The following is an 18,489-nucleotide window of genomic DNA, read 5'->3' as shown; positions in this document are numbered from 1 at the left end:
ACTGTGCAGTCAAGTCAATCAAGATTTGAATAGCTCAGACTCAGCAGAAAGCAGCTGATTGGGCAATTGAGGTCAGGTGACCAAGCATTTTGAAAAGCTCAAACAGATAAATAGAGAGGTAGCTCAAGCGGAGCGGCCTGTGGAAAGCGGCCAGTGAGTGAGTGAGCCAGCCAGCCAGCCATCTAGTGAAGGAGTGGAGCTTTGAGGCTTTGACTCGAGAGACTTCGACGAGAAAAGGCGGAGGACGAGCTTGTTCCCAGTTGGTCTTTACAATGCCTCCTGAGACAGTGATGTGCCTCTCATGTGAGATGTGGCAGTCGTGGGGGAACTCCCCTTTCCCACAGAGTCACATCTGCCAGAAGTGCATGCGGCTGGGCGATCTGGAAGACTACGTTAGGAATCTGGAGCAGCAGCTAGATGACCTTCAACTCGTAAGGGAAAATGAGGCAGTCATAGATGAGGGCTACAGGGAGGTAGTCATACCTAGGCTGCCAGAAGCAGGTCGCTGGGTGACAGTCAGAGGGGAGAAAGCAAAGGTGAGTAGACAGGTAGTGCAGAGCACCCCTGTAGCCATTCCCCTGAATAATAAGTTTACCGTCCTGGATACTGTTGCTGGATACGGATGACCGGCCAGGTGTGAGCCACGGTGGTAGGGCCTCTGGCACTGAGTCTGACCCTGTGGTGCAGAAGGGTGGGACGGAGAAGAGGAGAGCTGTCGTCATTGGAGACTCTATAGTCAGGGGAGCAGACAGGAGATTTTGTGGATGTGAGAAGGACAGCTGCATGGTTTGTTGCCTCCCGGGTGCCAGGGTCTGGGATGTCTCTGACCGGGTGCACGACATCCTGGTACGAGAGGGAAAGCAACCAGAAGTCGTGATACATGTTGGCACCAACGACATAGGCAGGAAGAGGGATGAGGTCCTGGAGTGTGAGTTTCGGGAACTAGGCAGAAGGCTAAAGAACAGGACCTCAAGGGTGGCGTTCTCAGGATTGCTGCCAGTGCTACGTGATAGTGATGGTAAGAATTGGAGGAGATGGCAGTTGAATGTGTGGCTGAGGAGTTGGTGCAGGGGCCAGGGTTTTAGATTGTTGGATCATTGAGATCTCTTCTGGGGAAGGTGGGACCTGTACATATTGGATAGGTTGCACCCGAACTCGAGGGGGAGCAATATCCTTCCAGGTGGGTTTGCTGGCATGGTTCGGGAGGGTTTAAACTAACTTGCAAGGGGGTGGGATCCAGAGCAATAGAGCAGTGAAAGAAGTGCATGGAGTAAAGTCAGATCTAACATATAGAGAGGCTTTAAGGAAAGAGAAGCAGAATAAAGGGTGTAAAGGTAGGAAGGCAGAAGGGCTAAAGTGCTTGTACTTCAATGCAAGAAGCATCAGGAACAAAAGTGATGAACTGAGAGCTTGGATACATACATGGAATTATGATGTAGTGGCCATTACAGACACTTGGCTGGCCCCAGGGCAGGAATGGATTCTCAACATTCCTGACTTCAGTGCTTTAAAAGGGATAGAGAGGGGGGTAAAAGAGGAGGAGGGGTGGTATTACTGGTCAGGGATACTATTACAGCTACAGAAAGGGTGGTTAATGTAGCAGGATCCTCTTTTAAGTCAGTATGGGTGGAAGTCAGGAACAGGAAGGGAGCAGTTACTCTATTGGGAGTATTCTATAGGCCCCCTGGTAGCAGCAGAGATACCAAGGAGCAGATTGGGAGGCAGATTTTGGAAGGGTGCAAAAATAACAGGGTTGTTATCATGGGTGACTTTAACTTCCCTAATATTGATTGGTACATGATTAGTTCCAAGGGTTTGGATGGGGCAGAGTTCGTTAAGTGTGTCCAGGATGGATTCCTGTCACAGTATGTTGACAGGCCGACCGGGGGAATGCCATACTAGATCTAGTATTAGGTAACGAACCGGGTCAGGTCACAGATCTCTCAATGGGTGAGCATCTGGGGGACAGTGACGACTGCTCCCGGGCCTTCAGCATTATCATGGAAAAGGATAGAATCAGAGAGGACAGGAAAATTTTTAATTGGGGAAGGGCAAATTATGAGGCTGTAAGGCTAGAACTTGGGTGTGAATTGGGATGATATTTTTGCAGGGAAATGTACTACGGACGTGTGGTTGATGTTTAGAGATCTCTTGCAGGATGTTAGGGATAAATTTGTCCCAGTGAGGAAGATAAAGAATGGTAGGGTGAAGGAATCATGGGTGACAAGTGAGGTGGAAAATCTAGTCAGGTGGAAGAAGGCAGCGTACATGAGGTTTAGGAAGCAAGGATCAGATGGGTCTATTGAGGAATATAGGGTAGCAAGAAAGGAGCTTAAGAAGGGGGCATGAGAAGGCCTTGGCAAGTAGGGTAAAGGAAAACCCCAAGGCATTCTTCAGTTATGTGAAGAACAAAAGGATGACAGGAATGAAGGTAGGACCGATTAGAGATAAAGGTGGGAAAATGTGCCTGGAGGCTGTGGAAGTGAGCGAGATCCTCAATGAATACTTCTCTTCGGTATTCACCAATGAGAGGGAACTTGATGATGGTGAGGACAATATGAGTGAGGTTGATGTTCTGGAGCATGTTGATATTAAGGGAGAGAAGGTGTTGGAGTTGTTAAAATACATTAGGATGGACAAGTTCCTGGGCCTGATGGTATATTCCCCAGGCTGCTCCATGAGGCCAGGGAAGAGATTGCTGAGCCTCTGGCTAGGATCTTTATGTCCTTGTTGTCCACAGGAATGGTACCGGAGGATTGGAGGGAGGCAAATGTTGTCACCTTGTTCAAAAAAGGTAGTAGGGATAGTCCAGGTAATTATAGACCAGTGAGCCTTACGCCTGTGGTGGGAAAGCTGTTGGAAAAGACTCTTAAAGATAGGATCTGTGGTCATCTAGAGAATCATGGTCTGATCAGCATGGCTTTGTGAAGGGCAGATCGTGTCTAACAATCCTGATAGAGTTCTTTGAGGAAGTGACCAGGCATATAGATGAGGGTTGTGCAGTGGATGTGATCTATGGATTTTAGTGAGGCATTTGACAAGGTTCCACACAGGTTTATTCAGAAAGTCAGAAGGCATGGGATCCAGGGAAGTTGGCCAGGTGGATTCAGAATTGGCTTGCCTGCAGAAGGCGGAAGGTCGTGGTGGAGGGAGTACATTCGGATTGGAGTGTTGTGACTAGTGGTGTCCCACAAGGATCGGTTCTGGAACCTCTACTTTTCGTGATTTTTATTAACGACCTGGATGTGGGGGTAGAAGGGCGGGTTGGCAAGTTTGCAGACGACACAAAGGTTGGTGGTGTTGTAGATAGTGTGGAGGATTGTCGAAGATTGCAGAGACATTGATAGGTTGCAGAAGTGGGCTGAAAAGTGGCAGATGGAGTTCAACCCGGAGAAGTGTGAGGTGGTACACTTTGGAAGGACAAACTCCAAGGCAGAGTACAAAGTAAATGGCAGGTTACTTGGTAGTGTGGAGGAGCAGAGGGATCCAGGGAACATGCCCACAGATCCCTCAAAGTTGCCTGACGGGTAGATAGGGTAGTTAAGGAAGCTTATTGGGTGATAGCTTTCATTAGTTGAGGGATAGAGTTTAAGAGTCGTGATGTAATGATGCAGCTCTATAAAACTCTGGTTAGGCTACACTTGGAGTACTGTGTCCAGTTCTGGTCACCTCACTATAGGAAAGATGTGGAAGCATTGGAAAGGGTACAGAGGAGATTTACCAGAATGCTGCCTAGTTTAGAGAGTATGGATTATGATCAGAGATTAAGGGAGCTAGGGCTTTACTCTTTGGAGAGAAGGAGGATGAGAGGAGACATGATAGAGATATACAAGATATTAAGAGGAATAGATTGGATAGCTAGTGCCTCTTCCCCAGGGCACCACTGCTCAATACAAGGGGACATGGCTTTAAGGTAAGGGGTGGGAAGTTCAAGGGGGATATTAACCATATAACAATTATAGCATGGAAACAGGCCATCTCGGCCCTTCTAGTCCATGCCAAACTCTTACTCTCACCTAGTCCCACCGACCTGCACTCAGCCCATAACCCTCCATTCCTTTCCTGTCCATATATCTATCCAACTTAACTTTAAACGACAACATCGAACCTGCCTCAACCACTTCTGCTGGAAGCTCGTTCCACACAGCTACGACTCTCTGAGTAAAGAAGTTCCCCCTCATGTTACCCCTAAACTTTTGCCCCTTAATTCTCAATTCATGTCCTCTTGTTTGAATCTTCCCCCATTCTCAATGGAAAAAGCCTATCCACGTCAACTCTATCAATCCCCCTCATAATTTTAAATACCTCTATCAAGTCCCCCCTCAAAACTTCTATGCTCCAAAGAATAAAGACCTAACATGTTCAACCTTTCTCTGTAATTTAGGAGATGAAACCCAGACAACATTTTAGTAAATATCCTCTGTACTCTCTCAATTTTATTGACATCTTTCCTATAATTCAGTGACCAGAACTGTACACAATACTCCAAATTTGACCAATGCCTTATACAATTTCAACATTACATCCTAACTCCTATACTCAATGCTCTGATTAATAAAGGCCAGCATACCAAAAGCTTTCTTCACCACCCTAACCACATGAGATTCCACCTTCAGGGAACTATGCACCATTATTCCTAGATCCCTCTGTTCTGCAGCGTTCTTCAATGCCCTACCATTTACCATGTATGTCCTATTTTGATTAGTCCTACCAAAATGTAGCACCTCACATTTTTCGGCATTAAACTCCATCTGCCATCTTTCAGCCCAATCTTCTAACTGGTCTATATCTCTCTGCAAGCTTTGAAAACCTATTTCATTATCCAGAACGCAACCTATCTTAGTATCATCTGCATACTTACTAATCCAATTTACTACCACATCATCCAGATCATTAATATATATGACAAACAACATTAGACCCAGTACAGATCCCTGAGGCACACCGCTACACCCCATCCTCCAATCTAACACACAGTTATCCACCACAACTCTCTGGCATCTCCCATCCAGCTACTGCTGAATCTATTTTACTACTTCAATATTCATGCCTAACAATTGAACCTTCCTAACTACCTTCCGTGTGCAACCTGGTCAAAGGCCTTACTAAAGTCCATATAGACAACATCCTTGAATAGTTCTAAAATCAGTGGAAGGTTTTTTACTCAGAGAGTGGTTGGTGCGTGGAATGCACTGCCTGAGTCAGTGGTGGAGGCAGATACACTAGTTAAATTTAAGAGACTACTAGACAAGTATATGGAGGAATTTAAGGTGGGGGGGGGTTATATGGGAGGCAGGGTTTGAGGGTTGGCACAACAATGTGGGCCAAAGGGCCTGTACTGTGCTGTACTATTCTATGTTCTATGATACTCCTCGCATTAAAATAGACGCATCTCAAACCGTTGGATTGAGCACCTCCCTTCTCTATCACTATTTGTGAGCCAACCTTCCTTTCCTCCATCACTTCAGTCCTGTTCCCATCCACCAGCAATTCCAGTTTAAACTCTCCCCAATGGCCTTGGCAAAACTTCCTGCCAGGATATTGGTCCCCCTTGGATTCAAGTGCAACCCATCTGTTTTGTACAGGTCACACCTGCCCCAGAAGAGGTCCCAATGATCCAGAAAACTGTCTCCCTGCCCCCTGCTCCAATCCTCAGCCAAGCATTTATCCTCCACCTCATTCTATTCCTATACTCACTGTCACGTGGCACAGGCAGTAATCCCGAGATCACTGCCTTTGAGGTCCTGTTTCTCAACTTCTTTCCTAACTCCCTGTAGGCTGTTTTCAGGACCTCCTTCCTTTTTCTACCTGTGTAGTTGGTACCAATATGTACCACGACCTCTGGCTGTTCTCCTTCCCACTTCAAGATATTGTGAATGTGATCAGAAACATCCCGGACTCTGGCACCTGGGAGGCAAACTACCACCCGTGTTTCTTTCCTGCATCCACAGAATCGCCTATCTGACCCCTTAGCTATAGAGTTCCCTAGCACTACTGCCATCTTCTTCCTTTCCCTACTCTTCTGAGCCACAGGGCCAGACTCTGTGCCAGAGGCACAGCCACTGTTGCTTCCCCCAAGTAGGCTGTGTCCACCCCCCCACCCCCCCCCCCCCCCCCCACTGACAGTACTCAAGCAGGAATACTTATTGTTATGGGGGACAGCCCCTGGAGTACTCTCTAGTACCTGATTCTTGCCCTTCCCTCTCCTGACTGTTACCCACCTCTGTCTCCTATGGTCTCAAGGTGACTACCTGCCTATAGCTCCTCTCTATCACCTCCTCAACCTCCCTGACCAAACAAAGGTCATTGAGCTGCATCTCTAATTCCCTAACACAATCTCTAAGGAGCTGCAGCTCGACGCACCTGGTGCAAATGTGGTCATCCAGGAGGATGTAAGTCTCCAGGACCTCTCACATCTGACACTGAGCACAGAAAACCGGCCTCACACGCATACTTTGTCTTTATTTTAAACAGATAACCTACTGGCCTCGACCCTTTATCGCCTAAGCCCCGTTGAGCCAAAGCCTTCCTACTCTGTCTCCCACTACTCCGACGCCCACTCTGTAAATCTGTCTTCCTCTTAAACTCTTCCCGCTGTTCTCACTGGCCGACCTCCACACGCTTGCATAGTCATGCCCCGTTCAAACCTTGTCAGCCATTGTTGCCCCATTTCTCTTTAGAATACTACTCCTTTGGGATGCACTTATCCTGCACCTTTCGAATTGCTTCCAGAAACTCCAACCATTACTGTGATGCTGTCATCCCAGCTAGAGTTTTCTTCAAATCAACTTTGGCCAGCTCTTCTCTCGTGCCACTGTAGTTCCCTTTACTTCACTGTAGCACTGATACATCTGATTTTAGCTTCTCCCTCTCCAACTGCAGGGTGATTCTATCATATTATGATCAGTCTCCTGAGGATTCCTTTACCTTGTGCTCCCTAATCAAATCTGGTTCATCACACAATACTGAATCCATAATTGCCTTTCTCTTATGGGCTCAACCGCAAGCTGTTCTACTTCTCTTGGGATCTAGCACCAAGCTGATTTCCCCGAACTCCCTGTATATTGAACTTGGCCATAACTATCTTAACACTGCGCTTTTTACATGTCTTCTATCTCCTGTGTAATTTGTACCCCCCACACCCTGCCTGCTGTTCAGAGGCCTGTACATATCTCCCTTTAGGGAGTTTATATACAGTTTTTTACCCTTGCAGTTTCTTAACTCTATCCACAATAATTCTACATCTTTTGGTCCAATGTTGTTTCTTTTTAAAGGTTTGATTTCATTTTTTTTACCAACAGGGCCACCCCACCCCTTCCGCCTACCAACCTGTCATTTCAGTACAATGGGATGTTCAGCTCACAGCTGTGACCTTTTTTCAGCCACGATTCAGTGTTGCCCACAGAGCCATACCAATCTCTGCTACAAATTACCTAGCTTATTCCGTCTGCTGCGTGCATTCAAACAGAACACCTTCAGACCTGTATTTATCAGCCTTTTCAATTTTACCCCCATGTTATCAGAAGTTAAATTCTTATGCCTTTCAAAGCTTTTTGCCTTTTTATTTATTCTGGAGTCTGTCGTAACCTCTTCTGCACTCCCTTCCCTTTTACTTTATCCTCACTTTTCCTAACTGAAACTACAATTTTAACACACTTCAACCCATTCCACTGACTGCAATTTTGCCCTTTCAACTGTATATCCTTAGTCTCTCTACACACTATATCTATTTCTATATCAACTTCCCCGTCCTCTTCCCTATCACTCCGGTTCCCATACACCTGCCAAATTTGTTTAAATTTTCCAACAGTTCTTGCTTCGGCTTGATACCTTTCATCTGTACTGGGTAATGTTCAGAGTGAGATCTGTGTGAAGACTGAGTGGGAAGGTGATGGATGGGAAAGAATTCTGATGGTTTTGCCTCTTAGCTACAATAATAATAACTTAGGGTAGTCAAATATCCTATCAGAATACCTTTGGGGATGGGAGGAAATCAGAGTTCAATTGATTCCATTTTAGCAGATTCTAGGAGCTTCTTTTCCTTTGCAATCTCCTCTGCCCTTTCAATCCTTTCAGAACATCCAGAGTGCTTTGTAGGCAATATGCAATAAATCCCTCTTTATTGTCATTATGTCCTCTTAGTAGTATAGTGTGGAGATCTCATGCACTTTGAGCATGGCCTTGCTGCTCTTTTATTCCATATGTTAATTGATCAGTCAAATAGCCTATATGCATTCTGTTTACCCTGTACACAAGGAGAAATTGGTTCTGATTACAGGGAACTGACACCTGTACTGGGGAAAGAGCTATTTTGTTGTCATAGCTTTCATTTGAAACAATCTGGAATCATTGTTCTGACGAATCACAATGGGTTTTAAAGGGTTGGAGGATTCAAGTGACATGTTTAAAGATTAGAAAAAATGCACAGAATTGGCATGGGATGAATGTAAATCAAACTCTGACAGAATGGATATAGAATATAAGAGGGCAACTTTCTAATACATTGGTTAGGCTACTGGAGTACTATGTACAGTTTGGAGCACCACACCACAAGAAGTGATTGGACTGGAGAAAGGGCAGAGGAGAGTCATCAGGATGTTCACTGACAGGCTGGCCTCATTTTCCTTAGAACAGAGCAGTTTGGGGGGGAATTTGCTTGAAGACTGAAGGATTTGAAGAGATTTCAGTCTGAAACATTGTTCACTTTTTCATCCTATGAGGGCCTGATGAGTGTTTCCCGCTTTTTAATTTATTTTGCATTTCCTGTCCCTACTGATTTTTTTTAACATTTTCATTTAAAATGATAAAGGTCAGAAATGCTGATTTTTTTTTTTAACAGCTCACTTATATATGTGATTATATACTTCCTCATACAGATGCTCTCGTAAACATGTTTATCCAGCGTCAAGTCAGACTCTTCTTATCAGGGCCATGTTTATTACTTTTGGCATGGAGGAAAGTAGGCGAGACGACTATGACACTGATTCTGGTCTGGAGCACAGTGAAGAGGACATTTACCAGCAGTTTATAGATTTCTATGAAGATGTGTTGCCTGAATTTAAGAGCATTGGAAAAGTTATACAATTCAAGGTAAGTTATTCATGACTAAGGGGTCCTGACGAAGGGTCTCGGCCTGAAACGTCGACTGTACCTCTTCCTAGAGGTACTGCCTGGCCTGCTGCATTCACCAGCAACTTTGATGTGTGTTGCTTGATTTTCCAGCATCTGCAGAATTCCTGTTGTTTAAGTTATTCATTTGTTCTAATATGTAGATAGATAGATATACTTTATTAATCCCGAGGGAAATTTGGTTTAGTTACAGCCGCACCAACCAAGAATAGAACATAAATATAGCAATACAAAAACCACAAACAATCAAACAACAAAATGCAAACTATGCTAGATGGAAAATAAGTCCAGGACCAGTCTATTGGCTCAGGGTGTGACCGTCCACGGGAGGAGCTGAACGTTCGATGGCCACAAGCAGGAACGACCTCTCGTGCCGCCACGTGTTGTATCACGGTGGAATGTGGCCGAAGTCCAACAGTTAAAAAGTTCAGTATCCAGTCTGCAAACACATTCCTCGATCATAATATGCCCCGGATTAAACCATCTGTTGTTAACCAGATCAGTAAGCACCCAACTCCTTTACGCTTACCGCTCTCAGTGCACTTCCGGTCAGCCAGAACGGTATTACCCACCGATCTCCTCTTCTCCATAAGTCTTTGTTGTCTCGACCTGGTCCTCTTTCCTCGGCTTTGTGATCCTCCTCTGCATCCTCTGTGTGTTTTCCTCCAGATTTCCGCAGGGGTGTCCGCCGCTCTGCTCGCTAAACCGGCCGGTATTTGCTGGTCCGTGGAATACACAATGCGACCTTGCTTCTGTCCCGCGTGTCGGGATGTAACCATTTCCAGCACTAAAGAAAACCCAAATAAAACCCTCTCTACCAGCATGTTAGAGAGGGTGCAGCTTCGACATGTTACCGTGAGAGAAAAAAAAAATACAAAAAATAACGTAAATTAAGAAGTAAGAAGAAGAAAGTAAGAATAGATTGGAACGGCTGTACCAAGCTGCATGCACGACCGGCGCATGCGCACCATTTATAGTTGGGACAGCTGATCAGTGCTGCCATTTATGCTCTCAGGCAGTTCTCATTCTGTTTTACTTGTCTCGCATCTATTCCTTAAAGCATTGTTTTTCCAACTCCCCTTCTTCCCTGAGGCTGTGACCCTGCTGAACCTCACATCAGAGTGCATCCATATTGTACTGTCTCAGTACTTTTATATTTTTGTGACGTAGCACTTACTTTTTATTTGCAGTTATTTTGTAAATAACACTATTCTTTGCATTTCTGGTTAGATGCTAACTGCATTTCATTGGCTTTGTATCTGTACTCAGCACAGTGACAATAAAGTTGAATCTAATCTAATCTAATCTAATTAAAGGCAGACCACTATGTGCCTTTGCTACCTGTGATAATCAGCACTGCATTCTCATTTTGTTTCCTGTTGTATTTATTAGTGATTAATTTTGTGTTTTGAACAATTTTTAACATTCTCTACTTGAAAACAGGGAACTAGAATACTACATCTACCTGATCACAGCTACAGAATTTTATATCAGTTGGGTGATGTTTCAGCTGCCTTTTCCAAAAAGCCTTATTCTTGTCAGCCTTAGTCTGTTTGTTTTGTTATCACTCATAATTATTGAATGATTTTCAGTGCTTCCATATTTCTATTACAGCAATTGGAATTGCAGACAATACTCCAACTACCTAAAACCCATTACTATCAAAGCAATGACCACTTATGTTTTTTTCAGTCTAACTTCCTAGATTATTGTGACTATAATCAGCCCAGAAACATCCAGTTAATTTTCTTTCTGCAAAACCTTCCATACACTTGCTGCACAGAAGTGGAAATAATGCTTTCATGGCTTAAAATCTATAAGGTAGCAGATATTATATCAAAATTACTGTTATTCAGAAATCAAGTCAATTTCCCTCGGGATCAATAGAAGTATGATTATGGCTACTATGACTATAGTTTTACTCACTGGTCTCTGGCAGTGTTCAAGTATCAAAAGTAATGCTTGGCCTTGCCACAGTCAGTCTGAACTTGCCCCTGTCCCCAAGGACCTGATTGCTAAACTGAATCTAAATGATGTAGTCAGATGGAGTTGGGTAGCCCCAGGTGAAGTGGAAGAGCTGCTTTATGGCTTTGGCTTCCATCAGTTTGCAGTTTTCCATTAGTGTCACTGTGCTTCCTGTCAGCAGTGCACCCTGCCTTGCCCCCAGTCACATTCCTTACCTACCTATCCAGCCCAAGGCTGCCTTCTAGCCTCCCAGCACGTGCTCAGGTAGTATACAAACATTGGTCTGAGGAATCAGGGCTGGAGCCGGAGGGCATGCTTTTTAATCAAAGCATATTCAGATCCCATCAGTTAGGTCATGTAGCCAAATTCCAGTTGATAACATTAGGCATTGGCAGCCAAAGTGAGTATTTTTGCACCTAAAGCTGTAATGTCCTTCTTTTTCCAGGTCAGTTGCAATTATGAGCCACATCTCAGAGGAAATGTATATGTTCAGTATCAAAAGTAAGTTTATACACTTTTGCATTATAGTAAATACATTCCAGATGTGGGCACATGGCCAAGTAGTTAAGGCATTGGACTAGCGACCTGAAGGTCCTGAGTTCGAGCCCCAGCCGAGGCAACGTGTTGTGTCCTTGAGCAAGGCACTTAACCACACAGTGCTCTGCGACGACAGTGGTGCCAAGCTGTATGGGTCCTAGTGCCCTTCCCTTGGACAACATTGGTGTCGTGGAGAGGGGAGACTTGCAGCATGGGCAACTGCTGGTCTTCCATACAACCTTACCCAGGCCTGCGCCCTGGAGAGTGAAGACTTTCCAGGTGCAGATCCATGGTCTCGCAAGAATAACAGATGCCTTTACTTACTTTATTCCAGGTACTGTACACCAAAATATTTTATTGCTACATTTTAATTTATATGAACATTTTGGATATGAATGTACAAGGCATGCTTAGTAAGTTTGTGGGTGATGCTAAAATAGGTGGTGTTGAATATTAGCGTAGGTTACGAAAAATTACAAGGGATTTTTATCAGTTATGTGGGCTGAGGGTTAGCAAATGGCTTTCAATCTAGATAAATGTAAGGTATTGCATTTTGGAAGATCAAATCAAGATAGGGCACTGGAGAGAGTAATGGAAGAGGAACATTGGAATGCAAGTGCATGGTTTGCAGAAAACTGCATTGCAGCTAAATAGGGTGGTGAAGACAGTATTTTATTTGCTGGCCTTCAACTTGGATATAGAAGTTGGCAAGCTGTATTGCAGATGTATGTTAATGAAGCTGCGCTCATCATTGACTATTGTGTAGTTTTGGTTACCCTCTTTTCAGGAAAGATATTAATAAACTAGACAGAGTACAGAAAAGATTTAACAGTTTGCTGCCTGGACTTAGGGGTCTAAGTTCCAAGGAGAGGTTGTGTAGAGTCAGATTTTACTCCCTGGAATGTAGGAGATTGAGGAGTGAATGTAAGAACATGAGGGGGCACAAACGGTAAAAGTATGAAATCTTTTTCCCAGGGAAGGGTAGCAAAAACAAGAGGGCATGGGTTTAAGATCAGAGGCAAGAGATTTAGGGGGACCAATATCCTGGCAGGGAGATTTGCTAGGGCTACTGAGGTGAATTTAAACTAAAATGATTGGGGGGAGGGAATCAAATTAAGGAGACTAGGAGAGGGGAGGTTGGTTCACAAATGGAGATGGCAGGTACGCGGTGTGTGAGGGAGGTTAGGCAGGGGACAGAGATCAGGAGCAATCAGACCAAAGATGTAGGGGAAAAGGAAGAAAAAAATAACAGTTGTTTGCTTCATTAAGGATAAACAGAGAATGGGAGGTGGAAAGTTTCTTAAATGCATCTATTTTAATGCTAGGAGCATTGTAAGAAAGGTGGATGAGCTCAGAGCATGGATTGATACCTGGAAATATGATGTTGTAGCTATTAGTGATAAGTGGTTGCAGGAGGGGTGTGATTGGCAACTAAATATTCCAAGATTACGTTGCTTCAGGTGTGAAAGAATAGGAGGGGCAAGAGGGGGAGGTGTTGCATTGCTTGTCAGAGAATATATAACAGTGGTGCTCTGGCAAGATAGATTAGTGGACTCGTCTTGGGAGGCTATTTGGGTGGAATTGAGGAATAGGAAAGGTGTTGTGACGCTTATAGGGGTGTATTATAGACCACCTAATGGGGACTGAGAACTGGAGGAGCAAATTTGTAAGGAGATAGCAGATATTTGTAGTAAGTACAAGATTATGATTGTGGGAGATTTTAATTTTCCACACATAGACTGGGAAGCTCATTCTGTAAAAGGGCTTGGGCTGGATGGTTTGGAGTTTGTCAAATGTGTGCAAGATAGTTCTTTGCAGCAATACATAGGGTACCAACGAGAGAATGGGCAGTGTTGGATCTCCTGTTAAGGAATGAGATAGGGCAGGTGACGGAGGCATGTGTTGGGGAGCACTTCGGTTCTAGTGATCACAATATCATTAGTTTCAGTGTAATTATGGAGAAGGATAGGACTGGACCTAGGATTGAGATTTTTGATTGGAGAAAAGCTGACTTTGAGGAGATGCGAAAGGATTTAGAAGGAGTGGATTGGGACAATTTGTTCTATGGGAAGGATGTAATAGAGAAATGGAGGTCATTTGAAGGTGAAATTTTGAGGGTACAGGATCTTTATGTTCCTGTTAGGTTGAAAGGAAAGGTTAAAAGTTTGAGAGAGCCATGGTTTTCAAGGGATATTGGAAACCTGGTTCAGAAAAAGAGAGGGATCTTCAATAAATATAGGCAGGTTGGAGTTAATGAGGTGCTCAAGGAATATAAAGAATGTAAAAAGAATCTTAAGAAAGAAATTAGAAAAGCTAAAAGAAGATACGAGGTTGCTTTGGCAAGTAAGGTGAAAACAAATCCAAAAGGTTTCTATAGTTATGTTAGTGGCAAAAGGATAGTGAGGGATAAAATTGGTCCCTTGGAGAATCAGAGTGGACGGCTATGTGCGGAGCCAAATGAGATGGGGGAGATTTTGAACAATTTCTTTTCTTCGGTATCACTAAGGAGAAGGATATTGAATTGTGTAAGGTAAAGGAAACAAGAAGGGTAGTTATGGAAAGTATGACAATTAAAGAAGAGGAAGTACTGGCGCTTTTAAGGAATATAAAACTGGATTAAGTCTCTGGGTCCGGACAAGATATTCCCTAGGACCTTGAGGGAAGTTAGTGTGGAAATAGCAGGGGCTCTGACAGAAATATTTCAAATGTCATTAGAAACAGGCGTATTGCTCATGTGGTTCCATTGTTTAAAAAGGTTTCTAAGAGTAAACCTGGCAGTTATCGGCCTGTGAGTTTGACGTCAGTGTTGGGTAAATTGATGGAAAGTATTCTCAGAGATGTTATATATAATTATCTGGATAGACAGGGTCTGATTAGGAACAGTCAATATGGATTTGTGCGTGGAAGGTCATGTTTGACAAATCTTATTGAATTTTTTGATGAGGTTACTAAGAAAGTTGTCGAGGGTAAAGCGGTGGATGTTGTCTATATGGACTTCAGTAAGGCCTTTGACAAGGTTGCACATGGAAGGTTAGGAAGGTTCAATGATTAGGCATTAATATCGAAGTAGTGAAATGGACTCAGCAGTGGCTAGATGGGAGACGGCAGAGAGTAGTGGTGGATAACTGTGTGTCAGATTGGAGAACGGTGTGTAGCGGTGTGCCTCAGGGCTCTGTACTGGGTCCAATGTTGTTTGTCATATATATTAATGATCTGGATGATGGGGTGATAAATTGGATTAGTAAGTATGCAGATGATACTAAGGTGGCGTTGTGGATGATGAAGTAGGTTTCCAAAGCTTGCAGAGATTTAGGCCAGTTTGAAGAGTGGGCTGAAAGATGGCAGATGGAGTTTAATGCTGAAAAATGTGAGGTGCTACATTTTGGTAGGACTAATCAAAATAAGACATACATGGTAAATGGTGGGGCACTGAAGAATGCTGTAGAACAGAGGGATCTAGGAATAATGGCGCATAGTTCCCTGAAGGTGAAATCTCGTGGATAGGATGGTGAAGAAAGCTTTTGGTATGCTGGCCTTTATTAGTCAGAGCATTGAGTATAGGAGTTGGGATGTAATGTTGAAATTGTATAAGGCATTGGTTCAGGCCAAATTTGGAGTATTGTGTACAGTTCTGGTCACTGAATTATAGGAAAGATGTCAATAAAATTGAGAGAGGTACAGAGGATATTTACTAAAATGTTGCCTGGGTTTCATCTAAGTTACAGAGAAAGATTGAACAAGTTAGGTCTTTATTCTTTGGAACGTAGAAGGTTGAGGGGGGACTTGATAGAGGTGTTTAAAATTATGAGGGGGATTGATAGAGTTGACGTGGATGGGGTTTTTCCATTGAGAGTGGGGGAGATTCAAACGAGGACATGAGAGTTAAAGGGCAAAAGTTTAGGGGTAACATGAGGGGGAACTTCTTTACTCAGAGAGTAGTAGCTGTGTGGAACGAGCTTCCAGCAGAAGTGGTTGAGGCAGGTTCGATGTTGTCGTTTAAAGTTAAATTGGATAGATATATGGACAGGAAAGGAATGGAGGGTTATGGGCTGAGTGCAGGTCGGTGGGACTAGGTGAAAGTAGAGTTTGGCATGGACTAGAAGGGCCGAGATGGCCTGTTTCCGTGCTGTAATTGTTATATGGTTATATATGGTTAAAAAGGGAAAACAGAGACAACTTCATGCATAGGATGGCATGTATTTGGAATAATAATACTTAATTGATCCCAAGTGGGAAATTCTTTCATTACAGCAGCAACATTTGATAACACACTTCGCACTGTGCTTAATAATAAATACAGAATAATAATAAAAGTAGTAATAATAGTGTACCAATGTACAAAATAATAAAGCAGACACTAATGTACACTTTTCATAGAGATGAACGGTTGTATATGTTGAACTGTCAGTAGTAGTTGACAGTCATGTTAGAAACAATTTAGATAATTGTATAGAAACAGGTTAAGAGGGCAGCTGGAACCAGGTTGCTGAGCAACACAGCGTGGACGAGTTGGCCTGAAGGGGCTATTTCTGTGGTATATGACTATCACACTGGTCACTTTTGGTTAAGTCACTTCTATTCACTGAGGAATTATTGCAACCTGAGTTAAATCACTAGCCAATGAAGGGGTTGATGTTGAGGGGTTGGGTGATCTCCTTTGCCCTTCAGATGTTTTTTGGGACACTTAAGTTGGTGTGAACAGGCAAACTACTGTTATTTTATGATCTTGTCAGGGATTTCGTCCCATTGTGTATCATTCCTTTGATATCAGGGAGAGAATTAGCAGCAATATTGAGATGAAGCTTCTAATCAGATGGGAGAAAAACTGACAAACTAGCTTGGTTCCTCAGTTGATTTTCTTTTCTCCGGGGGAGATACATATTAATGGGTCACTCCCTTGTTCATTTGGAAGCTTATTTTGCCATTCTATTTATATATCCAGTATTCTGCTGTCTTGTAAAATATTTGTCAACCCTGTATGATATTAAGATGTACTCAGTGTCACCAGATGTTGCTAACAAGAGTTTGTTTTGCTGCAGAGAGGAGGAATGCCAGCAGGCCTTTGCATTATTCAATGGGCGTTGGTACGCAGGCAAACAGTTGCAGTGTGAATTCTCACCAGTAACCCGATGGAAAACAGCAATATGTGGTTTGTTCTGTTTGTTTTTGTAAATAGTTTCTCATAATAATCAATTAAATCTTATCATTGGCTGTCTAGCTTCATTTTGTTTTATTGTACAATAAAATTTGCCAATCTAGCTAATAGGATTAACATTTTATCGTATTATAAGTTTTCATTAGGCTTGTCCATACAAAATCAATTACAGGTTGACCTCAGGTGATGAACAGGTTCCATTTTTGTAGCAGTAAACATTTCAGAGACTGACCATAACTCCCTGACCTTCAATATTGCCTTAGACAGAGATAGGAGCAGGCACTATGGGAAAGTATTTAATTTGGAGAGGGCTAATTATGGTGCTATTGGGCAGGAACATGAGAATGTAAATTGGGAACAGATGTCCTCCAGGAAATACATAATAGAAATGTGGAGGTTGTTCAGGGACCACTTGCATGGGTTTTGGATAGGTTTGTTCCATTGAGGCAGGGAAAGGATGAATGCAAGAGGTTGACGAGATGTATAACATCTAGTGAAGAGGAAGGTCAGACAGGGCTCTTGAGAGTTGTAAGGTAGCCAGGAGGGTGTTTAAAAGTGGAATTACAGCTAGAAAGGGCATCAGACGAACTTAAAGGAAATGTGTTTGGAGTCACAGGGATTATGGAGATCCTTAATGAATACTTGGTGCTTCAGTGTTTACCAGTGAGAGGCGCCTTAATGAATGTGAGGACAGCATAGAGCAGGCTAAATGCTGGAACTTTTGGGAAAACATTGGGACGGACAGGACAATGAGGGAAGAGATTGCTGCACTGTTGGTGATGATCTTTGTGTCCTCACTGGCCATAGGAGTAAGTAGTTTCAGAATATTGGAGAGTGGTAAATGTTATTTCACTAGTGTCTGAAGAGTGAAGCGATTTGCTTCGGAGGTCGAACATGAGTCAAGGTATAAGGTTAATGGCAGGATTTTTAGCAGTGTGGAGAAAGAAGGGATCTTGCGGATTGAAGCCCATAGATCCCTCAAGATTGATGTGCAAGTTGTTGGGGTGGTTAAGAAAGCATTATAGATGTTGTGGGGGGGGGGGGCTCTAAGTTCAAGAGCCATGATGTAATATTGTAGATCTATATGACTCTGATTACATTACACCTGGGAGTACTGCATTCACTTCTGGTTGTCCCATGACAGGAAGGCTGTGGAAGGTTTAGAGAGGGTGCAGAGGAGATTTACCAGGATGCTGCCTGGATTAGAAAGTATGTCTAGAGACCTAGGGCTTTTCTGTTTGGAGTGAAGGAGGACGAGATATGATTTGATAGTAAACAGCCAGTGCCTTTTTCCCAGGGCAGCAATGGGGCATACAATAGGGCATACTTGTAAGGTTTTTGGAGGAAAGTATAGGGGGCAATGTCAGAGGTAGGTTTTGCAAAGTGGAAGTACCTTGAACACACTGCTCAGGAGGGTGGTAGAGATAAATACATAAGGGGCATTTAAGAGATTCTTAGGTACATGATGAAAGGAAAATGGAGGGCTAGATTGATCTTGGAGTATGTTAAAAGGACATGACATTGAGGGTCGAAGGACCTATACTGTTCTATGTTCTATAAGTTGGGAAATGCTGACAGGCCACTTGATACAGTTAATCATTTCTCCACAGTATCATAATGAATGGCATCAAAAATACCACAAATTTTTTTTAAACGATTATTAAAAATGGAGAGAATAAAAAACAGTTCTGCCATTTGGAGGA

The 18,489-nt window shown here is 43.3% G+C and overlaps 1 protein-coding gene across 3 annotated transcripts in view; it reads left to right on the top strand.

Annotated features, from left to right (window-relative positions):
- The window catches only part of zrsr2 (zinc finger (CCCH type), RNA-binding motif and serine/arginine rich 2), a 64,964-nt gene that overhangs the window by 43,069 nt on the left and 3,406 nt on the right, over nucleotides 1-18,489 (top strand). For all 3 annotated transcript variants that reach the window (XM_072260907.1, XM_072260906.1, XM_072260909.1), the window contains 3 exons: nucleotides 8,877-9,090; nucleotides 11,540-11,595; nucleotides 16,671-16,780. In XM_072260907.1, the coding sequence (XP_072117008.1) occupies nucleotides 8,877-9,090; nucleotides 11,540-11,595; nucleotides 16,671-16,780 (380 nt within the window). The remainder of the gene's footprint in view (nucleotides 1-8,876; nucleotides 9,091-11,539; nucleotides 11,596-16,670; nucleotides 16,781-18,489) is intronic.

This window comes from Mobula birostris, chromosome 6, assembly GCF_030028105.1.
Source record: "Mobula birostris isolate sMobBir1 chromosome 6, sMobBir1.hap1, whole genome shotgun sequence".
Taxonomy (NCBI): Eukaryota; Metazoa; Chordata; class Chondrichthyes; order Myliobatiformes; family Myliobatidae; genus Mobula; species Mobula birostris.
Note: the sequence above shows the minus strand (reverse complement) of the source record. Positions and strands in the feature narration are given on the sequence as shown.